Here is a 27,893-nt window from a genome sequence, read left to right as displayed (position 1 = left end):
AGCAACAAGCTGTGCTGCTGTGACAGAGGCAAACAAAATGGCGGTGCCGAAGGGGAGCCTATGGCTCAGGGCCCAACTGGGGATCCCGCCGCTGCTGCTGCTGGCCATGGCCCTGGCCGGAGGCTCAGGAACCGCTTCGGCTGAAGCGTTTGACTCGGTCTTGGGTGATACGGCGTCTTGTCACCGGGCCTGTCAGTTGACGTATCCCTTGCACACCTACCCCAAGGTAGGGCCCGTCCGAACCGGGCTACAACCCTTCCCTGGCCGCCCATCTTTCCGCTCTCCCGCACCTCTGTCGTTTCTGGGAGCCTGACTGTTGAACCCACCCTTCAACCTTTGTCTCCCATCTCTGTGGCCCGTTTTCTTTCCTAATCCTACCCGCATCCCACTCCTCCTGTAATTACCGGAAGTTTGTGCCGCACCTACCCTGTAATAGGTCGGGGACAGAAAAATAAGCAAGACAGGACCCCTTTTTTTTTTCTGGGGCTTTACGGGAAAGGAGGGGGGCGGAGGAGGATCCAGATGATTAACGCAGGGTCCTCACTTTCCAGGGATGGCGGGGCGGAGGGGAGGCAGTTTCAGATACGCCAGTCCTCTAAAAGATTAGTTCTTAACCCCCTCTTCCCTTAGCGCCTCTCTGGGCTGGAAGCCAGCAGTCTGTATAGTATGAAATGTATTAAGGAGTTGGGAGACATCAGGAAGGGCTTTCCGCCTATGTTGAGTAACTGTGTGCTAGGTGCTGACACTGGGATTGCGATGGCTTAGAGAAAAAGCAGTTAGGTTTGTGCATTCAGAGAACTTACCTTTCGGTGCAGCAGAAGACAGGGGATTAGTAGAATGGGAAAGAAACGAGACTGGCGCTCGCCACGGATCACATATTACGAAGAGAGTGGACCCTTCTTCCCCTCCTTGTCCACCCCTAGGTGCAGCCTTTCCTTTAATTCCATTCCACTTCTCAAGTTGTTTTTGCAGCTTTAGAACTGTTGACTGAGCATCCTAAACTGCGTGGTTTGTCCCCCACCCTTCCAAATATGTGATTTCGGTGTAAGCCCCGCCCCGCACACCACTGCCTTTCTTTATAACAGCTTGTGCTGGTCTTTCTACCCTTGTTTTTACTTTGTCTTCCCTATGCTATATACTTAACCATGTGGCTAGGCCTCTTTGCTCTCTCAAACTACAAAGAGACTAGGAGGAGTTTAGGATGTTCCTTATTGGCAAGTGCTTTCAGGCTTTTGAAATGAAAAGTTCTAAATGCTGTTTCTGCCCGTATGTCTGTTTACTGCTGGGTTTTACATTGCTTGAGGATTATCAATCTTAAAGAAAAAGTGTGGGAGAGGGGATTATCAAATTATCAGAGACAAATATATCATTAGCAATCAAGAGAGAGAAAAATGAGGAATTCTGACTTCTAGACTTTTAAATCAATGTGTACTGCTCCTGAATACATTATTTTCTTCTCTTTTTATAAACCGCTCATAAGTAAGAGGATTGTATGAGGAAATTAATAATGATTTGGCCTGGAATTGGGCAGAGATTTATTTTGTATCTTTTTAGTGTTTGGATGTACTGGCCTTCCCTCCCACCCACCCCTGCCCTTTTTTTGAAATTTTCCTAGCATATTTGTAGTTACTTGAGTACATACGTTGGAGAATAAGCAATTTAAAAGATTAGACATTTCGGGAACCTCTGAGTACTTTTATAATATCCACTACTTTCTAACAATTGATGTGATATCTATAAATCTTTCTTTCTTTTTCAGTAAAGCTATTCTCCCTAGGAACTCTAAATCACCTGGTTTCCTGTCCTGGACTTAAAGTTTATAAACTGCCTGCTGTCTTATTAGCCAGTATGATGGGAGATTTACCTCCGTTATCCCTAATTCTCACCCTGCCAAGTTGGGCTTGTCAGCTGAGGAAATCAAGGCTCTGACAGGTTCAGTGCCTAAGTCACATAGCCAAGAAGTAGTGGAGTAGCAGGAATTCAGTCCTAAAACTGGCTACACTGTACGGCTTTCTACTAATAAAGTTGTAGATTAAAAATATTTAATTATTTCATTGATGTCCTTTGGTCCTCCGTCAAATTATTGTGCTTTATGATTTGGAAAAAAGCAGTGGGTGTTACATTATTTAAATTTACAAGCTCCTAAAGCCTCTCTTCGGAGAAGGCAATGGCACCCCACTCCAGTACTCTTGCCTGGAAAATCCCATGGATGGAGGAGCCTGGTAAGCTGTAGTCCATGGGGTCGCTAAGAGTCGGACACAACTGAGCGACTTCCCTTTCACTTTTCACTTTCATGCATTGGAGAAGGAAATGGCAACCCACTCCAGTGTTCTTGCCTGGAGAATCCCAGGGACGGGGGAGCCTGGTGGGCTTCCGTCTATGGGGTCACAGAGTCGGACACGACTGAAGCGACTTAGCAGCAGCAGCAGCAGCAGCAAAGCCTCTCTTGGTCTGATATTTGTGACCAGTAAATAGAAATCTCATTTTAATGACTCTTTTTCAAAATTATTTGTTGCAAGAAAGCATGGTACTTTACTTGTTTGTAGTAGGTACTTAAAAATTATCATATTTCACCCTTTAACTTTCCTCAGAAGTAGAATTGTGTAATTTGTCTGGGTCCAAATATGGGAGACATAAGTCCTGTTAATAATAAAGGTAATTAGAGTCAGCCTGGTCATTTTTAAGAGTGTGGGCTCTGGAACCTTACAAACCTGGTTTCATTCCCAGCCTTACAGTTACATATCTGTGTGTCCTTGATAATCACTTCTCATGACTTCATTTTGTCAACTGTAAAAAAAAATATCTTTTGGAGTAAGTGTGAGGATTAAAGATAATATACATGGGACTCTTAGCACAGTACCTAACACATATCAACAGATAGTTGTTTCCTTTGTCAGATGTCATAAGGCCAGTTTGGTATGTGCAGCATATTAGTAGTGCTGAATAAGAGAGAATAGTTAGCTTGACTTAGCTTAGGATAAGAAAATGTGTGTAAAATCTATAGATAGTAGGGTTCCTTTAAGGAGGATTTGGTCTAAATTAGAGAAGGTATATTTTATACAAGCTTGCCAGTAACTTTGGATGCATAGGGCATGAAACATTGTCTAAAACATGAAACACTGATTTAGAACAAGGATATGACTTAATAGCTACCAGTTGAGTGCCTGCTGTGTGCCAGGTGTCCTATGATATATTGTTAACTCCGTACCTGGTACATTGTGGGTGCTCACAAAATATATGATTAATGTCATATCTGTTTATTAGTATAGCATAATTTTAATGATCCTATGGATATAAAATAATATGTAAATAAAATAATAAAATATAAAATCCTCATCATATTTCAGGATTGACATATAAGTATTGTCACTGTTCTACAACTAAGGAAATTGAGGCTGAGCGAGATTAAGGCCCTTGCCTGAGGTTGTGCAGAATAAGTGATGAGGCTGAGCGACTAACCAGGGCTAATTCCTGAGCCTAGACTCTTTCAGCATGCTACACTCTCTTCTGAAAATCGTACTGGAGGGCTTACTGGATTGGTTTAATAAAATAAAACATATCTGAAAGCGAAATGGCTTGCAGTATAGCTCATACTAATGAGGTCATACTTCTCCATGCCATAGTAGGAAGTATGTGATGCTCCAAAGACATGAGAGAATTCTACTGTCTTACAAAACCTACTCAGGTATAAAATTTACTTTAATGGTTAAAACTCTTTCAATTTCACTGTAACAATAAATGCGTCTAGAACCGACATCCAGAAATGCACTACCTTCAAAGTTGTATAATAAAGATTGTTCAATATTAGACAATTAGGATGAAATGGTTGGATGGCATCACTGATTCAATGGACATGAACTTGGGCAAACTCCAGGAGATGGTGAGGGACAGGGAAGCCTGGTGTGCTATAGTCCATGGGGTCGTGAAGAGTCTGACATGACGTGGAGACCGAACAATAATAAATACTAGACTGCAGCCATCTCCTCTTAACGGATTGTTGCTGCTGCACAAATTTTACTAATCCTGCTGGAAAGAAATGCATAACTTTGTATTCCATTGGTTGCTAACTGGTATATGCACATGCTGTTTCCTTCCTTATTAGGTGCCTGCCAGTTTGTACACAGTGGATCACACAGTAAGTTGAGGGGACTTCCCCACATATACTGGTTTGTTTCAAATACTATACATTTCACCAAAGAAAAGCCTGTTGAAGACATTGTCATTAGTCTTACTGAGCAGTTCACATTTTCTAGCAATGAAGAATCTTTCTTAATCTTGAGCTCTCACACAAATACAATGATGCCTACAACTGTTGTTTTCTCTTTTTAAAATATATTATTATGATTAACACTACTACCATTTATTGAGCACCTTTAATGTTCCGGGCACTGCACTAGGAATAGCTGTCTTCCAGCATTATTGAGGGGTTTAGAGATAATTCATAGCTTTTATTTCCTTTTTGACGTTTGTCAGTAGATAGGTAAAGTAATGTGCATGCTGACCTGAAAGGTTTTAATCCAAGTCTGGCTGATTCCAGTGGCCTTTTCCATGTGTCACATGTTGCCCTTGTTTGTGTTTTCAGTTCAGGTAAACTGAGTTTAAAAAAATCCTTTCATTTAAGCATTTTTCTAAATGTGTACCTCACTTTGTGGGGGCCTTTATAGCACTATCTGCTTTGTAAAACTAGTCATGATATTTTTCCTGATAGGCCTGATGATTTGTATAAATATTTATGTGGCAGAAGTACACCATTGGTCCTAAAGTACTTGTTTTCTCATTTTTGCGTCTATTAAAGTTCTGATTATGTCACTGTTATTTTTATTTTCAACTTTTCCCCCCAAAATATGACTGTGGAATGTAGGAAAAGGGTGATGTTTTTATGCGCTCGGTTTCTTGGTATCACTTATTATTTATTTGTTTTGGATATCACTGTTAAAATAAGAAATTAAAACTTCTTTATATGGCAGACTATATAGTCTTAAGTATTACCTGACTTCTATTATTTTTTCTTTCTTTCAGTTATAAAACTTTTATTGGACAATTTATTATAAACCCTACTAACTTTGCTTTCTTTTGACTTTTTTCCCCCCCCATAAGGGAGAAACGCTATTTTTTTGGTTAATCCTCCCTGTTCTTGACCTCCCTAGGAAGAGGAGTTGTACGCGTGTCAGAGAGGTTGCAGGCTGTTTTCAATTTGTCAGTTTGTGGATGATGGAATTGATTTAAATCGGACCAAATTGGAATGTGAATCTGGTAAGATGCTATGCTAATGACATCAGCAGTATATAACATTGGTGTTTTCTTTGAGTTGTGTTACGCTTTTTATGTATTTTCCTCGGAAAATGACAAGCATACTATTTCAACTAGGCATCAAGCATATTTTAATAATTATAAAGTTGAACTTCTAGTAGCTGCTGCTAGAAATTTCATGGGCTTCAAATTTCATCTATTTGTTGAGACAGTGTTTATTTTGTACTATAGATAGGAACACCTTTGTTTAACCAAGTATTTGGTTTAGACAAATGTAATAGTGATTACCCTTTTCATAATTCATCACCATCCTTTCAGTGGATAGCATAATTTTCCTAAGCCTTTCAATCATAGGCTAGTTGACTTAGCTCCCAAGTTGTTTTTTTTTTACTGAATCAGGCCTTTGACTCAGTATTTAATAGTGTATTCTTTGTGAGTCATGCCAATAAAAGAAGTAACTAGAGTCTTTGTCATCTCTTAAGCCACTATTCTTACCTTTTGCCCAAAGCGATGTGTTTAATAAAAGAAACCTGTAATCAGGACAAAATTGATATTTAGCTTTTTAAAAACCATAATGGACTTTTCTTCATTCATTACCTTACACTGTTTATTCAGTGCAGTAGGAGGTAGCTTTCTCCCTATCACTATGCTACTATTTCCATCTACCTGTGTAGTATCATAACCTCTTTTTTTATGGCTCAGTCTCCTAACTGGCCAACTTTATATGTGCATAATACTGTTCAGTTTATTATCTAGTACCTTCGAGAAGTGTACTACAAATGCATGACTGGGTGGAAAGAAAAATAAAATTGCGGTCTAAAGTGTTATATCACAGGAAAGAAAATGCTCTAGTGAACTAAATGAAGAGTGTACATGTGGTAGAGACTCATTCCAAGTTTGGAATCCTGCTGTAGAACATTTTCAAAGTTCAATTTTCTCAGAATTTAGGATGTTAGACTGTTTTATTTTTCCTTGCCTTGTGAATACCCTTGCTGCTGAACTCAGTGATCCAGTTCTTAACAGTAATATCATATATTTGTATAAATACTAAAGTATATCATTTTGTTCAACCCCATAAAGTAGGTGGTATTAATTCTGTTTTAGATATAATAAAGATCAATAGTCAGAGAGGTTAAATAGCTCTACCTAGGTCATATACACCGGAGAAGGCAATGGCACCCCACTCCAGTGCTCTTGCCTGGAAAATCCCATGGACGGAGGAGCCTGGTGGGCTGCAGTCCATGGGGTCGCTAAGAGTCGGACACGACTGAGCAACTTCACTTTCACTTTTCACTTTCATGCATTGGAGAAGGAAATGGCAACCCATTCCAGTGTTCTTGCCTGGAGAATCCCAGGGACGGTGGAGCCTGGTGGGCTGCCATCTCTGGGGTCGCATAGAGTCGGACACGACTGAAGCGACTTAGCAGCAGCAGGTCATATACACAGCCAACAGATGATGGAGCCAGAATTTCAGGATGCCAATTCATTGTTTTTTCTTTTCTGCAAACCTTAGCTATGAGGTTCACCTCATATGAATGTCATCATAGCCAGAGCCTGAGTGTGTAATTAATAGGTTTATTCCTGAAACATTTGACCTGTGGGAGGCAGAAGATATGGTATTTTAGTAAAATAAAACATTTGCTGTTATTGCCAAATATGAAAATTCATATTAATGAAATACTTTTTAAGTATAATAAATTGCTTTATAAAGTGCTAAATTCCTTCCTTTCTATTCTATCCCTTTTCTTTCTCTCCTTCTCTTTTTTTCTTGTAATTTACTGTTTTTTTCTTCCAGCATGTACAGAAGCATATTCCCAATCTGATGAGCAATATGCTTGCCATCTTGGTTGCCAGAATCAGCTGCCATACGCAGAATTGAGACAAGAGCAAGTACGAAACAATACTGCCCTTCAGAAATGCCTGCTTAGATCGCACTTTGTATTGAAATGTATATTGTTCACATGATCCTATTGCAGTATTATATTTTGTAATTAGTCTTCAGCAAACAAATTATTTTTGCAAATAGAAAGTCAGTTATTTTTGTATAAGGCTTTAATGTTAAGCGGTATGTTCACACCCATAATCTCATTTTGTTTTTTTTCTTAGTCCAGTGACAATATTATCCCCATTTTGCATATGAAAAAACTGAGGCTCAGAGAAATGGAAAGTTCCTTTTACCCTATCTGCCGTTACCTTAGATCAGCATCATTTCTCATCTGTATTACTAAATTAGCTTCCAGTCTGTTTTCCCACTTCAGCCTCTTCTAGTCTATTGTTTAGTCTGTGTCTGGATATTTATTTTCTAAATGGAAATCTCATGCCATGATTCTTCTATCTTATATTCTTTAGTAGCTTCCCATTATATACAGGTTTAAGTCCAAACCATTTATCACAGCCTGGCTTCTGATTGCCTCTTCTATATCATCGCTTAGAATTTCTACCCCTCATACTCTATCCAAGTATTCGGGGAAAAGTTGTTGAATTTTATTAACTTTGGCATAGGAGATACAACCACATGGTACAGAACTCAAAGGGTGAAAAAGAAAAAAATATGTATATATATACACACATACAGTTGACCCTTGAAAAACAGGGATTTTAACTGCGAGACCATTTACACTTGAATTTTTTTTTCTTAATAGTATACTGCACTACATGATCTATAGTTGGTTGAATTCTCAGATGCAGAATCACAAATATGGGAGACCAACTATAATCTGTGTATATTCACAGATTTCAGCACACCTAACCCCTGCCATTGTTCAAAGATCGTTGTATAGTGAAAAGTTTCCTACCCCTGTATCTCTTAGCCACTCCATTTTCCTCCATTAATGTAGCCAAGGTTACCAATGCAGAGGTATTTTATACATATACAAGGATACATGTATTCTTTTCTAAAATATAGTTAAAGACTGTCTACTCATTTTTTTCCAGTACATATATATTTCATTATATGGATGTATGATTTATTTAAGTAGTCCCTTAGACATGTAGGGTTGTTTCTGATGGAGAAGGCAATGGCACCCCACTCCAGTCCTCTTGCCTGGAAGATCCCATGAATGGAGGAGCCTGGTGGGCTGCACTCCATGGGGTCTCGAAGAGTCGGGCACGACTGAGCAACTTCACTTTCCCTTTTCACTTTCATGCATTGGAGAAGGAAGTGGCAACCTACTCCAGTGTTCTTGCCTGGAGAATCCCAGGGACGGGAGAGCCTGGTGGGCTGCCATCTAAGGGGTCACACAGAGTCGGACACGACTGAAGTGACCTAGCAGCAGCAGCAGCAGCAGCAAGGTTGTTTCTGGGTTTGGTGGGCTGCTGTCTATGGGGTCGCACAGAGTCGGACACAACTGAAGTGACTTAGCAGCAGCAGCAGCAGCAGGGTGGTTTCTAATTTTTTAGATGTATGTATAATGTTGCATATTTTTCACATTTATATTTCTAGAATAAAATCATAGGAATACAATTGCTGAGTTAAGTATATGCATTTTTAATTTTGAGAAATAGAGCAAAATTGCCTTGTATGGAATTTCTATCAAGTTTTAAAATTGAGATATAATTCATACTATAAAAATCATTCTTCTGAAGTACACAGTGCAGTAGTTTTTAGTCTATTCCAGACTGTGCAACCGTCATTACTATGTACTTCCACAACGTTTTTATTATCAAAAAAAGAACTCTCTTACTCATTAGCAGTCACTGTCCTTTCCTCCTCCTCCCAGTCCTTGGCAATGTAGTACTTTTATTACAGTTTTAATTTGTGTTTCTCTTACGAGTAACTTTAAACATATTTTCTAATTTTTAAGACCCATTTTTATTTCCCTTTCTCTTAATTATGTACGTACTGAGAAGTTCTTAATGTTTGTAATATATTAATCGTGACATTATTTCTTGTTTCTTCTATTCTGTATCTGCCTAGTGAATCCTTTTGACTCGGGGCAAGTATCATGTCCTCTGTGAAGCCTCCTTCACCACCTCTCACCCCAGTTTGGGTCAGATGCCTCTCCCCCGACACGTGTATCACCCTGTGTTTCACCCCTGTCCTACGTAGATTAAACACAGACACGTGGATAAATAAAACACATGGTTTCTGACTCTTAAAATTTATAATCTCAATGAATGCTTACTTAGTGAACTAAGCAATGAATGATTTCACAGCTTTTAAGTGGGGAAATTAGATCACGAATACAGATCTCTTCTGATTCTAAAAGCTCTTCTCTCTTAATAACCCCATACTGTCTTTCTTTTGAAATATAGCTAGAACCAAAGCTGTCCCTAGAGTTCAGCGAATGGTATCTCATGCTTATTCTCTAGAGGGGCCCACTGCTGTAGAATTAGTCAATGGTCAGAATTAAAGGGGAGGCGATACCAATTAATGTAAAAATCTCATCAGTAGCTTACTGTAGGTAGTCAGCCCATAAATATTCCCCTCACTCTGCCCTGCTACCAGATATCTCACATTTTATGCATACATTGCTTGGATTGATTTTTTCCCTTTTTTCATTGGTGTGTGTTACAGGATGGTTCGTTTTACATGAAAGTATTAAAGATTTGTCCCTTACCCTTCTACCTCTTGAGGCCTTGCTAATCCTTATTTAATCAAAAGAGAAGAATTAAGATTCTCTACATTTTTGGACCTAATTCAAAAGCCTGTTAATTTGATAGAGGTGACAGGTAGCTTATATTGTATTAGGTGATACATTAAAAGATCCTAGGAATTTAAACTCTTATGGTTAATTGCATAGATAATGAAGAGTTTACTCTGATGCTAATGATGATAATAGGATCACTTGTTTTATACTCTGTCCATATAAGGATTTGATTATATTGTTCTTTTGTATATGTGTATATAAAAAATAATATATTTCACCTTGATTTAATTTTTTTTTTTAAGCTCATGTCCCTGATGCCAAAAATGCATCTACTCTTCCCTCTAACTCTGGTAAGATCATTCTGGAGTGATATGGTGGACTCTGCACAGAGCTTCATAACCTCTTCGTGGACTTTTTATCTTCAAGCTGATGATGGAAAAATAGTTATATTCCAGGTGATAACTGTGCTCCATAGATTCATTTAAATACTAGCAGTAGTAATGTATATATTTTAAATGAATGTCTTAGCATAGAATCACATACTTAGTCCCTTACAAATATTTATTGTCAAATAATAATTACTTTTTAGCCTGCATTAAAACCTACATTGGGCATCAGGACTCAATGTGATTAACTCCTCCCTCTGCCCATTGGAAATCTATTTAAAGCCCATTGATGTGTATCTAACAAGATCTCTGAGTCTTCTAAATTTTAGAGTGGTTAATTGATAAAATGAAACCTATAGATATAATAGTGGAGAAGCCAATGGCACTCCACTCCAGTACTCTTGCCTGGAAAAAAGGAGCCTGGTAGGCTGCAGTCTATGGGGTTGTGAAGAGTTGGACACGACTAAGCAACTTCACTTTCACTTTTCACTTTCATGCATTGGAGAAGGAAATGGCAACCAACTCCAGTGTTCTTGCCTGGAGAATGCCAGGGACGGGGGAGCCTGGTGGGCTGCCATTATGGTGTCGCACAGAGTCGGACATGACAAGCGACTTAGCAGCAGATAAGAGAGAGAAGAAAAATTAATGTAGTTTGAATATAAATAATGGTGTGTGTTTATACCACATATGGATATTAGAGAAAAGCAATGGGACATAATTTTTAGTCGTTAATAGTGCTTTTCCTCTTAACTCTGATAAGAGAGCTTGTTGAAGAAACGTCTTGCCTTCTAGAGAGAGAACTTTTCTCCCAGTTCATTGTTTATCATGGGATATGATAATTATAGCTGCTGTCTAGTGAAGGTTCATGTGTACTAGACATTTATGTATATTGTCTCAGCTCTCCAAACAACTTCATGAAGTTGCATTACAGCTGTTTTATTGATGAGGAAACTGTGAAGTTAACTTGTTTAATTAAGGTAACACTGCCAGAAGTAACAGAATTAGGCATCAAACCTGGGTTACTTTAGCTCCAAGGCTCATATACCACCCTACCATGCTGTCTTCTTTTTAATTTGGTTCTTAAGTTTTCGAATTTACCAGCCAACGAATTATGTTATGATGCTTTCTCAGGAAATAATGAAAGTAAACCTTTTAATTATTATTGCCAAGTGAGTGGCTTACTGTAAGCCTAGTATGTGATTTTTAGCATCATCCTGAGTCTTGGGTACCCTGTAATTTGGTAATGTGTGAAACACAGAAGGAATTTTCTCTTAAGTTCATGAATAAGTTCTATTTGCTAAAGCTACTTAAGTTGACTCTTGAAAGTAGAGTCCTTCATTCCTGATTAGATGTACGGTTAACTGTTTTTCTTTTTGTGTCAACTTAAGAATGATTATGATGGAGAAACCCCCTACTCCAGAGCATCAGAGCTACGTGAAGATGTAAAGTATAGAGTTGTTTGCTGTGTTTTTAGTCGCTTAGTTGTATCCGACTCTTTGCGATGCCATGGACCGTAGCCAGCCATGTTCCTCTGCCCATGGGATTTCCCAGGCAAGAATACTGGAGTGGGTTGCCTTCTCCAGAGGATCTTCCCAACCAACCCAGGGATCGAACCCACATCCCCTACATTGGCGGGCGGATTCTTTACTGCTGAGCCACCAGGGAAGCCCTAAAGTATGGAGTATTGAGCTATAATTTATGAGTTACTCATAGGTAGAAAAGAATAGAATGTTTCAGATGAGAAAAAATAGAGATGTCTAACCAGAAATTTTGGCAGTCTGCCACATTATTCCTGATCAGCTAGAGTTAGAACTCATTTTTTACAGGATATGATACTTAATGCACTATGTTGTAATCTATTTTTTTATTTTATTTTATTTTTTTATGTTGTCAGGAAATTAAACTGACTATTCTTGACAATGATAGAAGTCTGTTTCTTTGCAAGACACTGGATCTAGTGTTTAGCACAAGCAGTTAAAATATACTGTAGTTACTGTGTTTTATTTTTTATACCATACTTCTATTACTTTTTCTCAATTTGAATGTCTATAGAGATGATATGTTATAGAACTTGGTACTAAGAAAGGCTTAAGAAGTACAAACGACTTAATTGCTTTCTTATCATTTTAGTCTAAGCCAGAAATCCAGTATGCACCACAGTTGGAGCAGGAGCCTACAAATTTGAAAGACTCATCACTAAGCAAAATGTCCTGTAAGTTTTATTTTCAGTAGCCTAGGATTAAACACATTAGCAGTCAAATCTGATGCTTGTAGAATTGGTTGTATGATTGTTGAAAGGTGAATAAATGACTTAAAACCGTGGTCCTCTGGAGAAGGAAATGGCAACCCACTCCAGTATTCTTGCTTGGAAAATCTCATGGACAGAGGAGCCGGGCAGGCCATAGTCCATGGGATCGCAAAGAGTTGGACATGACTTAGTGACTGAACAACATATCCTATATAGATATACCTAGGGCCTGTATTTAATATCCTCTTATTGTGCAAGTATTTTTAAAAAATATTTATTTATTTGGTTGCTTCAGATCTTAGTTGCAGCACATGGGATCTCTCGTTCTGGCTTCTCTCTAGTTGTGGCTTGCAGGCTTAGTTGCCCTGCAGCATGTGGGATCTTAGATCCCCCACCAGCATTGAACTGTGTTCCTTGCATTGGAACGCAGATTCTTAACCACTGGACCACCAGGGAAGCCCTTGCACAAGCATTTTTATAAAATGTGAATTGTTCTTGTGTGTGTGCTTAACTTACAGAGTAGTGTCAACAACAACAACAAAAAACTGTGGTCCTCAAACTTTACTGTGCATTATGATCTGATGAGCTTATTAAAAGCATTTCTGAGCCCCCCCTCCAAAGTTTCCAATGGACTCAATCTGGGATAAGACATGAGAATTTGCATTTCTAACAGATTGCTGGGTTCTGTTGGTGGTCTGGGGATCACACTTTGAGAATCACTATTCTAAAAACATGTAGTTTTCCTTTAAGGATGTTATGAGTATGAACTAAGGAGATGTTCTGGATTCTTCCAATAAACTAACCAAATAGTGAAACTACCTGAAAATACATTTTTATTCTCTTTTTATTTCTATGCTAGAAGTGAATTTAAACTCATAGAAATATAAAACATCAAGCTAAAACTATGCTTACCTTTTTAAAGCTATTAGCTCATTCCTTATCTTAAATACTGATTTTATTAACTCTTTAATTATTTTGGTAGGTGAATGATGGCAGCACACAGCACAAGGCCATCTTTAACTGTATCTTTTTATTTTTTTAAGATTTATGTATTTATTTTTTAGCTGTGCTGGGTCTTCATTGCCTCTTGTGGGCTTTCTCTAGTTGCAGAGAACAGGGGCTACTCTTCATTGCAGTGTGCGTGTTTCTCTTGTTGCAGAGCATGGGCTCCAGTAGTTGTGGTGTGTGGACTCAATAGTTACGCCCCCAGGCTCTAACGACTGACTCAGTAGTTGTGGTGCATGGGCTTCGTTGCCACGCCACATATAGGATCCTCCTGAAGCAGGGATCGAACGCTGGTGCCCTGCCTTGGCAGGCGGGTGCTTAACTATTGGACCACCAGGGAAGTCCCATCATTAATTTTAGATTTGAACAAACCATTCTATTATTACATTCAGACATAGAAAGCATCAATGTCAATAAAAATTTGAAAATAAAATAGGAAATTCATAATGTTGTATAGTATCCAGTTGGTTTTTAATGTGCCAAAGGAACTTGCATTCGTTATACCAGATTACATTTACGGAAATAACTGGGTACAGTGTGTATATCTAGAAGCAGTCATTTGAGACCCCCTTTTGGAATATAGGATATCGTTAACTTGTACCTTATTATTTCAGCAGATCTGCAAATGAGAAGTTCACAAGCACATAGGAACTATCTTGAAGATGGAGAAAGTGATGGCTTTTTAAGATGCCTGTCTCTGTATGTATTCATCTTCACTTATGTGTACAGAAGATAAAATCTGGCTTATATCAGAGAGATGCAGTCCTTTTTATTATTTTAAAGTTATATTAACTGCTCAAAAGTAAAAAAAAAAATTTTTTTCCATCTTTTCCCTACCAAAACTGTACTTTTGGATATTTTGGTTTGTTTAAAAGGTGATACTCACTCTACTTTAATAAAACACAAGGTTTTTTTCCTGAAGTACAGAAGCACTCTTGTTCTCGATGGGAGTCTTTGATTTATGTTACAATATGCACTTCTTCAGACATCTCAGTTAAGCTTTAATTAATTTAGTTGGAGGGCCAACTGTATATTTATTGAAAAAAATTCACATGAATTTTTTTCAATTAAAAAAACAAAATTTTTAAAAATAAAAATAAATAAATTCTCCCACATAGTTCAAACTTAAGTTGTTCAAGGATCAACTGTATTTACATAGCATTTATGTTTTATTAGGTATTATAAGAATCTAGAGATGATTTAAAGTGTATGGGAAGATGTGTATAGGTTATGTGGAAATACTATGCCACTTATAAAAGGGAATTGATCACCCTCAGATTTTGGTATAGGAGAGGGTAGCAGTCCTAGAACCATTGCCCTGGGAGTACCCAGGGTTGGATTTTCATTTTTATCTCCATGGCCAGACAGGAGGCTAGGGGAGGTGGATAAGGGCTATAGATTAAGGAGGGCTTTGTGTTCTATACTGAGTGTCATCTCCATGCCAAAGATTCTTAAAGGTGGCAAGGGAAGGTGGACTGGCGAGGGTAATGGGTACCTTGTGCCCTCTTGGGAAGAAATATCAAGCTTTCTAGAGTGAGGAGGGTTTTATCAAAGTATGCAACCTTTTACTCCTCCAAGGAGTTCTGATATGAGCCTTCCCCCGACAACCACCTGCAGCCCCTCGCCAAACAAAGGGACAGTAGCACTTGGTGATAGTGGTCTACCGTGCCAGACAGCAGGTCAAGCACTTGAGTAGAGGTGAACAAGTGGACTCTAGTGTCTCCAGTGTAACACTTCAGTAGTCCAAACTGCATGCTTCCTGTAATTTCTTAGAGCAGAAATAGTTTCTTGACAGGTTTTAATCAGATATCAGATACTTTTTATTTTAAAGGCTAGGTAAGAAAATAAGAATTGAACTTCAAAATTTCCCCTTCCTTTAACTTCTAAACCTGCTTTTGATTTTGTACCAAAAAAGGGGAGTTTTTCTCTCATTCAGTGTTTTGGATTTTGTTGCAGTTTGATAAGTTTTATGAAACCTAAGTTATTGCCTAATCTTAAGTTACCATTTATTCTTTTTTTCCTTTTTGGTCACATCACTCAGCTTATAGGATCTTAGTTCCCCAACCAGGGATCGAATCCAAGGCCCCAGCAGTAAGAGCAATGAGTCCTAACTCATTGGAATTCCATCAAAGAATTCCCTACAGTTTATCCTTAATGCTACACTACCTAGCATCTTACTGGTGCCTTACTATCCTAATAACATTTTGTCATTATATGTTATTCTTTTAAATCTAACATTTTAAAAATAGCTTTTTCTTTGAATCTTAATCTATTGTTTGGGAAACAATAGGTCAATTATGGAAAAAACTCCAGTTACTAATTCTTGTAACTAGCCTTCTACACTGAGATATTTTAATCATAAGAAAAATATAACTATCTTTTTTTAGGATATGCTGTGATGAATACAGAATGCCTCATAATAGATATACTCTTGTAAATTGAAATTCAAGTAAATTGTGGAGAGTTAAATATTTGAAATATAGTAGAGAACTTCTGGAAGCCTGTTGTGAATCCTTTTATAAAACAAGTTATTGTTTCATAATTTACCTATTCTGTACCTTAATTCTTTGGGCTATTGGGTTTTCGTAAAGAAAATGTTATCTTAATACCTTGCAAATATATATTTGTATAGGAGTATACAGTTTATAAAACACTTTGATTTGCTTCATCTCATTTAGTAATTTTAAAAAATCCTTAACAGTAATTTGCTTTACTTTTATATATTTAGCAGAAAGCCAATATTTTTTTTTAATTTATAAAAGTTATATGGCCATGTTATAGAAGCTTGAGAAATGGAGGAAAGGACATTATATCACCCTAATATAATAGCTATTATAATGTTTTCTTCTGTATGTTTTTTTAAAATAGTTTTAAGGGTAGTACACATGAAATTTTGTATTATTAAACTAAGTATACAAAATTGATTGCCTTTAATTGTAAAGAACCTTCTGTTCTTAATATTATGCAATTTTAACAAAACTGTTGAATTTTTTTTTTTTTCCAGTAACTCTGGGTGGATTTTAACCATGACTCTTGTCCTCTCTGTGATGGTGTTGCTCTGGATTTGCTGTGCAACTGTTGCTACAGCTGTGGAGCAGTATGTTCCCTCTGAGGTAAATTTAATTCTAACCCTTAGGCCATTTGAAGACATAGCCATATCATTTCCTTTTTTAAATGTTTTGTTTGTTTAACTAGAAAAGCAAAACCTTTCTACTAATAGAATGAGAGAAAATTTGGCGGTTTTAATCACACACATGGGGGTTGGCACACACGAGAATTACAGGTTTGCAGCATAAGCATCACTTCCCAATTTTTTGTCGTGCTAACTACTATAGTGACCAGTGTACACTGGCAGACTTGAGTTCAGTGTCTCTCTTCTCCCTAGGTCTTTTTTTATTTATTTATTTATTTTTTTATTTTTGGCTGTGCCACATGGCTCGAGGGATCCTACTTCCCCAACCAAGGATCAAAGTTTTGCCCCCTGCAGCAGAAGCACAGAGTCCCAACTACTGGACTGCCAGGGAATCCCCTCCATAGGCCTTGGAGACTGAAAAAAACCCATTGACATGTTTCTAAGGTGATATATAAGAAAGAAGGCTTGTGGAACTACTTCACATTTTAAATTTAACATTGCCACAAATGTTAAGGAATAATTGTTGCTTTAGTAGCATCAAGGCTGAAACGTTTGATTTTGAGTAATGTGTTTTGCTGTACTCTGAGAGAGATGGAACACTGTCTTGACTTTCTTGTTAATTAAAATTTAACTGGCCCAGGAATCATAAGGTAAAGGACTTTTGTTTCAGAAGAAGCCTCTAATTTGATGATTCAACTTAGCTTTAAAGGAAGAAAAATTATTTATGTAACTAAACATGAGATAATAAATTTTATTGACATCACATCCAACTGAAATAAACTTTAGTTCTCGTGTGCCTCCAAAATCCAGTAGAAAAAGAGTGAAAAGAAGGAAGGAGGGACATTTAAATAGAATCTGATAATAAGTAGTTAGCATGTCCCTAACATGATGCTTGAACAGTACTCTTATGTTCACAGACTATAAAGATATGCTGTAAGATTTACCCATGAATAATGATTCAGATAATATTTTTCATGTTTTTATTAAAACCATATGGGATATAGGCAGGCAGAAACTGGGACAGGATAATGTTGATAACTAATATTTATACAGTTGTTCAAAATTTACAAAGTGTTTTCATGAATCTTACATGTCCAGCACACCTCTACAGCAGGTTTTATTATTCATTTTATAGATGAGTAAATAGCTTATGAAGTTCAGATAACTTTCCTGGGGTTGCACAGCTATCAAAGTTTTGAGCCTGGAATTAAGCTCCTGTCTTTTGACTCTGCAACTCCTATGTCTTTTCCTATATACCATCTTTCCTCCAGCTGATCAACTATTTAAGTGGCACAAATAATAAATATATGAAGTGTTAAGGAAAGCAGAGAGTATGTGTTGGATTGTTAGGATAGGTCATGAGGGTCTTGACCTGAACTTTGAAGAATGGTATGGATTAGCAGAGAGAGAAAAGTGGACGATTTTTAAACAAATGGATAAAGTTAGATAGGATTGCCTTGAATTGTGGAAATATTAGAGAATGGGTAAATTTCTAAAGAACTCATCTGTTTATGATACCATCTGAACATCCTCTTGCTTATTACCTACTTGTGTTCTTGTTTAGTTCTGATGTCCTTATTTTAATCGTTTTTTTGTTATTGATAAAGTAGAAGTTAGACATCTTACATAGGATTGCCTTTGCCTGTTAACTTACTTTTGAACTGCCCCATGCACTCTAAATCTTCATGGCAGCAAAGCTACAAACCTATAGTAATAAATATTTGTTTTACCCTCCATCACTAGGGAAATTGATAATGTGACTCATATAGGAGCTCATCGTCTGTGTAACCTCTTTGACACTAGGAATTTGAATACTACCAGCAACACATGGTTCATGTTTTTGAGCCAGGATGCTCAAACTCTTACTGAAACAGTTCCTAGATGGACATTTCATAGTTCTTCCTCTCTTAATCTCCTTACTTGACTTACAGAATTGACATCTTCTGGTGTTGTTTGGACATAGCAATGCCTCTCATTGGTGTTTGATTGCATCTTACAGACCTGGGAATCCGTCCCTCCTTTTTAGATGACTTTTGAGCTTTCTCTTTCTTTTAGATGTTGTCTCTGCTGTGATAAATTTTGTCTTGATTGTATAGTTTTAATTCTGTGAGAAGTTCTCTCCCCTTATTTCCAGGTTGCTTGTAGAGCATCTCACTGTTCCTGCATATGCCCCCCACACCCCTGGATCATGAAGCCTAAAGCATTAGAACCACATGTGGAGTCCTATTAGCAGTTACTACATTCCCTCCTGATACCTGCATACGGGTGTCACTTTGCCCCTTTACTCTTGCCTGGAAAATCCCATGGATGGAGGAGCCTGGTAGGCTGCAGTCCATGGGGTTGCTAAGAGTCGGACACGACTGAGTGACTTCAGTTTCACTTTTCCCTTTCATGCATTGGAGAAGGAAATGGCAACCCACTCCAGTAGTCTTGCCTGGAGAATCCCAGGGACAGGGGAGCCTGGTAGGCTGCAGTTCATGGGGTTGATAAGAGTCGGACACGACTTCACTTTCACTTTCATGCATTGGAGAAGGAAATGGCAACATTCTCCAGTGTTCTTGCCTGGAGAATCCCAGGGATGGAGCCCATCTGTGCGGTCGCACAGAGTCAGACACGACTGAAGCGACTTAGCAGCAGCAGAACTCTTCTTCCTGTCCTTAACAATCAAGAATATGGTGACACCCTCAAAGAATATATACTTTTCTAAAATAAATTTTCGAGAAAAATGTATCAAAGACAGCTATTTGTATTCACTGCTTTTAGACTTTACTTTTATTTGAAACCACAGTAGCTAAGTACTAATGTTTTTTCATCTCTATTTTTAATTATGAAAGGTCTATATATTTGACATAGAATTTATAAAGTTATATATAAAGAAGCAGGAAAAAAAATCACTCATCTAGAACTATTTTGTATTGCCATTTTAGTGGATTTCTTTTCAGTAAACTATATCAGTACATATTAATGTTTTTAAAATATTGCAGTATAGATACTCCTTTTGTGATATTTTCTCCTTAATTTACTGTAAAAATAGCTGAGAATTTAAGTCACCTACTTTAAAACTTTACTTTCATAAAACCTTTTCATTGATTTTATTTTTTGAACATAAATTACTTCTGACCCCTCTCCATAGTAACATGAGAGTGCATTTTAACTTATATAAGCAATGAGCAATGCTGTTTATATTTTGTTAATATAGTTTGCATATATAATCCTGTGTGTTTATAGGAAATCAGAAACCTGCTGAAAGAATATGTTTGTCTTCAGTATGGACCTGGTATCTTGAGCTCAAACATGAAATATTAAAAGCTTCCTTTTCAGTCACTACAAATAAAGCTTAAAATGTTTGTAATAAAGGCCAGAAATGTAGTCTTGGAAACTTATGAACAGCTTTGCTCTTCTTATTTAGGAAAGTTGTGAAATAACTTATCTTTAGCCTCTTTTGCACATAGTAAATATTCATCTCATATTATTTAAGAGTAGTGCCAGAAAGAGTAGGCACTGGTTGATCTTAAAGCAGTATCATTTTGAGTAACTTGACTTATAAAGATTTTGATCCTTATTTCTCCGCTTTCCCCCCTGTTCTTTCACATGTATGATGTCATTTTTTGGGAAACATCATGAAATAATGCTTTTCTGTTGTTGAACTATCTATTTAAGATAGTAAAGAATTGTCATTCATAGTGATCCTTGTCAGGCAGGTCAAACCTGACTTATAAAAACAGGGTTCAAGTATTGGATATTCCTTTCTAGAGATCAAGCAGCCTCAGAAAAGTCCCGAAACAACAAATAATCATAGAAATGCTGCCTCTGTTATCTTATTATCTGTTTGCTTCCTTTTTTATTTGTGAAACCCATGATCATCAGATTTCACATGGTCAGTTTAAAAAAGTTTTAAAACACTCCAAATAATATTCATGTTAGTAAATCACATATACTTACTGGTAACATACAGTGTGCCAGGCCTTGTTCAAGAGATTAGAGAGATAATGAAGAATAAGATCACAATGAACAAAGTTAAATGTTAAAGATTTCAAACACTCGTGTAGAATGAAACATGTTTTAAACTATAATAAACATTATTTTCTTTGTCTTAAAAAAAAAGACCAAGAATCTTGCTGTTTCGAATCTAAGTCTCAAGAGAGACAATCAAAATATTTTATAAATGCCAGAGCTACCATAGCTTTTTAATCTAAATTCTGTTAAGAAATTTAGCTTTGCTGTTTTTTGCTGTTTTTTGCTGTTCTTTCTCAAGCCTTTATCGAATGTAGTGTTTTTGTATACATATATATAAAAATAGTATGTATAATATATATATTTTAGAAAACCTATGGATTTTTGCCTAGTTAAAAAATGTATGACATTTTGATTCCACTTGTCTAAGTACGACTACAACTTCTATTCTAAATTTCTAACTTATATTCACTCAAAACTTTGATATAGTTCCATTTTTTCTGGCATCTAATATTATTGCTTGAAGACTAGAAAGCTTATTAGTGTTTTTTTTTTTAAATTGAGGCTTCAAATTTCTAATCCAATTTGAGAATATAAAGAAATACTTGTAACAAAGTAACAAATACTTTTGTTGTAAAACAAGACAAAGCAAAATAGGAAATTAACATGTGATATAGTATTATTAACTAAAGTGTGGATTTTGTTCAGATTTCACAAAATTTTATGCTAGAGTCCCTTACTTGTTTCTTACCTTATTCAGGATTCCATCTTGTATTTAGTTGCATTGAGCAGCTTTAGCTGCATGTAACAAACTCTGATAAATTCAGAATTTTCATTTTTATTCTGTTACAAATATTTCCTAATTGTCCTTGTTATGGCTTCTTAGATACATCCATCATTTAAAAGGGACATTTAATTTCCAAATACATGGTGTTTTTAAAGTATCTTTTAATATTAATTTCTCATTTTGATATTTATTTCTCATTTAAATGCTTGCTTCTCTGCAGTTTTTTCAGTCTTTTAACTTTATTGAGGCTTTTGATGGCTAAGTCAAAGATCTCTCTTGGTAAATATCACTTTGCACTTGAAAATATGTGAGTTATTTTCAGATATCTTTTGATACTGATTTCTAACATAATTCCACTGTGATAAGAGAACAGACTTTGTAAGATTTCGGTACCTTTAGACCATGAAATTTTTGACCTTTGTTTTGTGCCTCTGCATATGTTCCAGGGTCTCCTGGTTTATATCTATGAGAACTTGAATTTGTGTCCTACTGTGTGAAAATTGTATAAACCTTAATTATGTTGACTTAGCTCATAGTTGCTTTTCAGGTCTACTATATCCTTCTACTTCTCTATTCTATTAATTTTTGAGAGTTTGATATTGATACACCAGATAAAAATCTTAATCTGTCTACTTAAAAAATAATTGTAATATATAGTGGAACTATATGTAACTTTGTATTTTCCAAGTCTTCATAAATGTATTATCTTACTTTCATAATTTAAGAAAGAAAAAAAATTGAGTCTAGAAAAAGATCTATGTATGATAACTTGCCTAAGATTGCCAAACTGGTTAGTGAAAAGCCAGGCCTAAAACCCAAATACATATTTAGTAATTAAATTTAAGTTTTAGAAGTAATACATGTGACATAAGGGGCTTCCCTGGTGGCTCAGATGGTAAATAATCCTCCTGCAATGCAGGAGACCTGGGTTTGATTCCTGGATTGGGAAGATCCCCTGGAGAAGGGAATGGCTACCCGCTTCAGTATACTTACCTGGAGAATCCCATGGACAGAGGAGCCTCACGGGCTACAGTCCAGGGGGTCACAGAGAGTCACACGACTGAGTGACCAACAGTGAGCGACTAATAAAATTGATTTCCTCTTCCTCCGTTGTCAGTAAACCAGTCAGTAGTATTAAAACATTTTCCCATGCAGTTGCGTTTTTAAAATTTTCTATTTTTAGCTTTTAATAATTTTAGACTTTTATCTGATGTCCTTCTACTATAGATGAGGAGTTTAGCTCCCTTACACTGCCTCTCACTTCCATCTCTTCACTTGTTAGTTTTTATAATGTGTATTATTTTTTCGCATACTTGTAGTGAATGCTTTATAAATTTCTATTGACTCCTTATTACTGCTTTTCTCTTTCTTCCTGTACTCTTAACTCTCAATTTTCATTAGATCCTTGAGAAATAAAATAAATTCATTCTTCTTATATATACTTTCAGACTCTGCTATTAGTTGATCTGAAAACTTAAAATCCACTAGATAGCATTTACAACATTATAACTATGTAGATATTCAAAATAGAACCAAGTACAGTGGTGGTTAGAGTCACATGAAAGCAAGTTATAAACCTGAATTACTTAAAAGTGTTCCCAGGAGAATCTTCCAAATCTCTCTGCTTAACGGAACGTTTTTGTTTTTGTTTTTGTTCTGGCTTTCTTCCCATAAAAGTCATCTCATTTGCCACTGTTTCTTGTATGTTGCTTTCTTCCTTAGATTCCTCTTTACTTTTGCTGGAATACCTTAAGTAATTTTTTTCATAAAGGATACTTGGACAGTAAACTTTCCAACTTAACACATTTGAAAATACCTTTGTTGTACCCTTGTATTTGATTGATAATTTGGAGAAGGAAATGGCAACCCACTCCAGTATTCTTGCCTGGAAAATTCCATGGATGGAGGAGTTTGGTGGGCTACAGTCCATGGGGTCGCAAAGTCAGACACAACTGAGCGACCACTTTGATTTTCACTTGAGAATACAAAGTAGCCACAAAATCACTAAATGTACTGGTTAGAGGTTATCCATATGCTCCCATCCATTTCTCTGCACAGATTTTACTCTTTCTCCTTATTCTTTTAGATAGCTTCTTCCATACAGATGTTTGAAATCATTTAAAATTTCTGTCACTGTTTCAAGGCTTTTAAATGTTAAGTAGAATTGTGAAAGTTTTTCTTTTATTGTGCCTTAGAGCAAATTATCACCCAAATAAAACCCAAATTATTAATTTGGATTTTAAGGAGCCCTCACTGGATCAAATCCATGTCCAATCCATCAACCATTGAATTTGTCTTGAAAATTTTCTCTTACCTGGAAAAGTATCAAGTACTGGGCCACCTCCTTGTTGAAGGATTATTGTTACCTTGAAGCAGTAGACAGCAGACCACATCAGAAATGTGTTCAAGTAGGCAGCCATCATGAGAATCACTTCTAGAACATTTTCATCACTCCAGAAAGGAAACGTATGCTAGTAGTCACTGCCCATTTCCTCCAAGCGTCTTTACCAGCCATAGACAATCCATATGTCTTTCTGGCCTTTTTCACTGAGCGTTACACTCCGTATTGTTGCACATATTGGTATTGTAGATACTTAAACTTTGAAGGTGCTCTTTATTCAACACCGACTAAAAGCATCTTTCCAACACTAATACTTCTATGTGGTTCTCTGTTTCTTTAAATACATATTTATTTTTTACTTATTTATTTATCTGGCTGCACTGGGTCTTAGTTGTGACATGTGGGATCTTCTGGTTGTGGCTTGTGAACTGTTGGTTACAGCATGTAGGATCTAGTTCCCTGACCAGGGATCAAACCTGGGCTCCCTGCTTTGGGAGTGCAGAGTTGTAGCCACTAGACCAGCATGGAAGTCCCTGTCTTTTTAATATAGTTAGTTGCCCTGTCAACGTCAGCGCTTCAGGTTTTAGCTCACAGAATCAGATTTATTGCCACATGCGTTAACAACAAAATCTACCCCACCTCTTAGTAAAAACTTTTCTTTTTTTACCTTTAGGAGATAGACCTGTACCTAAATAGAGGTACTTCCATTATACTTCAGTGAGTTTTATGACATTTGCCCTGATACTGTTTATGCTTTCCTTCTCTCATTTTAGTATCTTTTTGAGTATGTTAGTAACAATTTGAACTTTTATACATTTATGAAGACCTTTCTGTCAATGTTAGATTATTTCGTGTATATTTTTTGTTCTACTCACAGACTTAAAATCGTACGTACCATTTTCCATATATGTTAATTTAGAACGTTTAGTAGCAGAGGAACTTACTCCAAATCATTTGACCACTTGGTTGGAGAGAGAAGGTCTTAAAGGAACTGATCACTCAAGGCATCAAGCATCTGTAATCCATGCTCCAGAATCAATACCAGGTGTGGTATGACCACACTTAATCCTTTTAAACCTGAGCAGTTTTTCCTGATACTCAGTTGTTAATTTGTAAGTATTTTAATTCAGGACATGTGGAAAATTTTTATTTGACCAGCCCCTGGGAATTGAATCACATATCTATAACACTTTGAGTAAAAGGATTCTTGAGGATGTTTATAGAAATTTTTTTTTTCTTCAACTAAATCTTAACATAATAAATTGCTATTTGAAGCCTTACTTGGAGAAGTTCCTAATTATGCAAATTGCTAATATTCATTGATGTTTTTTTTTGTTTTGCAGAAGCTGAGTATCTATGGTGACTTGGAATTTATGAATGAACAAAAGCTAAACAGATATCCAGCTTCTTCTCTTGTGGTTGTTAGATCTAAAGCTGAAGATCATGAAGAAGCAGGGCCTCTACCTGCAAAAGTGAATCTTGCTCATTCAGAAATTTAAGCTTCTTTTTTTTTTTTTAAAGAAAAGTGGAATAGACATCTAAATTTCCATTCCTCATAAAGCTTTTTAAAATGGTTTCATTGGATATAGGGCTTAAAAAATCACTATTAAATGCAAATAAAGTTACCCAAATCTGTGAAGACTGTATTTGCTGTAGCTTTACCTTCAATTTTTTTCTAGTAATTTAAGAGATGGCTCTTCGGGATTGTATTTTTATTTTACTAATATCTGTAGCTATTTTAATTATTATTTGCATTGTTTTTGTTTGTTTCCTTGCTTAGCCACATTCTGTGAGCTGATCATTGTTCTTCCCTACCGCCTGCCCTGTCAGTCACCTTAGTTAATAAGCTGAATACTCAGTAGGATGTGATGCTGTTGCTCAGAAATGGCCGACAACTTGTAATTTGAAATTTAGTAGAAAATACCCTTTAATACACTACATTTTCAGTTGTATTGAACTGAAATCATTAAAATTTTCTTTGAATAATTATGTGCTGAAATTTGAGTTAATATGCAGCTGATTTTCCAGATTTTCCCTTTCGCCACTGCCCAACCCAGAAAATAAACAGGAAATGTTCTGTGTGTTTATTGCTATATGATCAGGAAGCAAATGAAAGCAAAAATGATCTTCTCACAAGTGTTCTTTATGTTATTTTTCACAGGCTATAGATTTTTCTGTTGGATGGATCTTTCCAAAGAACTGTTTTTCTCTGTTATAAAGCATGTCAAGTATAAGTTATTTCCAAGAACTTCATTTTGACAGTAAGAATTTGACTCTAGTGATGCAGGACTAAGTTTAAATTTCACTTTGCAGAAAATGGTTGTTATTATCATTCCTTTATTATCAATAATACAGATACAGAAATAAGAATGACATCAGGTAACATAATACACTTCAGTCTTACAGTGATTCAGTGTCATTATACCATGAAATCGTAAATGACTTTGCAAACCAATATTTTTTCACTCACATGGGCATTACTGGCAACTGCAGTAGGGCCAGTTGACTAAAGAGTGAGTCACTAACTTCCCTTCAGTCTAGTCGTTAGCTTTCTCTGAGTCAAAAGAAAAAACAATTAACCAAGTAAGGCTTTGGTCACAAGATCATAGGTTTTGGTTTTCTAAATAGTAGGTTGTCTAGATTTGGTAGATAGAGGGTTAGAAAGTATGTGAACACATTCAAATGGGGAAAAGAGAAATTACTAAGTGTTGCCAAGCAGTCATTGTCTCTTTCTTATTTTGTGTCAAAATACAGTTATATAAACAAGAAATGGACTGGATTTACCTTAGGAAAAAAAAAAGAAGCCCAGTTGTCTTATTTACCACTTACGGCACACACTTAACGTTCGTTAATCAGACACAGGTTTAATTGTGGTGCCAAGTGAAGGAAACAGGGATATGTCCATAATGCTGCAGATTTGTAGGAGTCAGCCTACAGTTAGGAAAGCCCTCCCTTATAAAAACAACAATACAAGAGATAACAAGAGCAACTATATGACTGTCCTATATTCTTCAACCTTCCCTTGGTTTTGTTTCTCTCTGCTTCCTGAATGAAGTATGCCAAGACATCCTCATTCCTCTTGAAAGTATTGATCCAAGTTTAGACAAAATTTTCCCCTCTTGTTATGAGACAGCTCCTTATATGTAAAAGTACCCAGTCATTCCTCTATTTGGTAGGCACTCAGATATTTGCGTCCTGTCTTTTTATTTTAGTATGATTAACCAGACATTTTCAAAAACAATTTTACTTTAACAAAAAGAAAAATTACTACCCCCTCCCCCAAATGTATACAGCATTAAACTATTTGACTTGAAAACTCCAACAGAAGCAATAAAACTGGCCCTTTTTCCTAAAGTAACAGTTTGGCCCTTTCGGTGGACCCAACTGTGCTTAGTTTCCCTTAGGTATCACCTTTCCTACCACACAGCATCTTAAGAAGCTTACCTTTGCTCATATGCAAATTATCAAAAACTCTTGAGTCGGTTCAATCCTGCCAGAAGGACTTCCTAAGGTCCTCCTTGTTTCAGGTCCCTGGTCTCAGAGATAGGCTGATTCAGATGATTACAAAGGTGGTAGTAATCCTAAGAATGATCTAGGCCAAAGATTCCCAATCTTTACACAAAACTTCATGGATACCTTCTCAGTACAGTATATTTTTTATCAATCAGGAATGATCAGATTATCTGGTCTATTGATCTTAGAAATCCTTTTGTGTTATCTGCCAATCTGAGCTACGTATTAGCATGTTGAAACCTGGTACTTTGACTCAGCCAAAAGCAAACAACTTTATCCCTTATTATCAGTCTGTGTGGCTTTATTTTAGGTAAATGTGACATTTCCACTGTGATTTTTTTAAATACATAAAATAATTCCCATTATAATTTTTGTGGGCTCTTATGTATTTTAGGATCACATGAGGGGAATCATTAATACAGAAATTTGTAGACCTTTTTTAATAAAGCTAGTCAGCCCACCCACCAACCTTTGGAACAATCTATACAATTCTCAGCTATGTCCCCACTGTCCCCACACCATGGCAGTGATTTTGCCAAGATATCCTATTAGAGATCCACATTTTAACCATTCAACAACCACTTAAGAGCCTGAGTGTCAGGCCCTATGCTGGATTATGGGGCTGCAACAGCAAAGACCCAGTACCCAACTCTGGTTGCTCAGGTTTTAAAGGAGACAAACTTATTA

At 36.6% G+C, this 27,893-nt stretch overlaps 2 protein-coding genes across 5 annotated transcripts in view; one reads left to right on the top strand and one right to left on the bottom strand.

The window, feature by feature from the left end:
- Nucleotides 1-1,150, bottom strand: part of TCEANC2 (transcription elongation factor A N-terminal and central domain containing 2) — a 45,469-nt gene extending 44,319 nt beyond the window's left edge. Inside the window, exon 1 of the mRNA XM_086389682.1 lies at nucleotides 804-1,150. The gene's annotated coding sequence lies outside the window, so the exon portion shown is untranslated. The remainder of the gene's footprint in view (nucleotides 1-803) is intronic.
- Nucleotides 17-25,679, top strand: TMEM59 (transmembrane protein 59). 4 transcript variants are annotated; one of them, XM_086389642.1, is made up of 9 exons: nucleotides 17-226; nucleotides 4,103-4,135; nucleotides 5,148-5,253; nucleotides 7,046-7,140; nucleotides 10,142-10,294; nucleotides 12,356-12,437; nucleotides 14,096-14,177; nucleotides 16,483-16,591; nucleotides 25,037-25,679. In XM_086389642.1, exons 1-9 carry the CDS (start codon nucleotides 38-40, stop codon nucleotides 25,190-25,192), a joined length of 1,005 nt encoding a protein of 334 aa, XP_086245768.1. In that variant the 5' UTR covers nucleotides 17-37; the 3' UTR covers nucleotides 25,193-25,679. The 4 variants fall into 4 exon arrangements, with proteins under 4 accessions (XP_086245768.1, XP_086245762.1, XP_086245788.1 ...); XM_086389636.1 differs by having other exon boundaries at nucleotides 14,093-14,177; XM_086389662.1 differs by lacking the exon at nucleotides 4,103-4,135.
- Nucleotides 25,680-27,893: the final 2,214 nt, after the last annotated feature.

Source organism: Bos grunniens, chromosome 3 (assembly GCF_055505025.1).
Source record: "Bos grunniens cultivar Pamir isolate PY7600 chromosome 3, Bosgru_T2T1.0, whole genome shotgun sequence".
In the NCBI taxonomy this organism is placed as follows: Eukaryota; Metazoa; Chordata; class Mammalia; order Artiodactyla; family Bovidae; genus Bos; species Bos grunniens.
Note: the sequence above shows the minus strand (reverse complement) of the source record. Positions and strands in the feature narration are given on the sequence as shown.

Excerpts from the sequence above, each read along its gene's own strand:
- TMEM59 (XM_086389636.1), top strand. The coding sequence starts at position 38 with ATGGCGGTGCCGAAGGGGAGCCTATGGCTCAGGGCCCAACTGGGGATC. Across the intron at positions 227-4,102 it reads CCTTGCACACCTACCCCAAG|GTGCCTGCCAGTTTGTACAC; the intron begins GTAGGGCCCGTC and ends CTTCCTTATTAG. Across the intron at positions 7,141-10,141 it reads CAGAATTGAGACAAGAGCAA|CTCATGTCCCTGATGCCAAA; the intron begins GTACGAAACAAT and ends TTTTTTTTTAAG.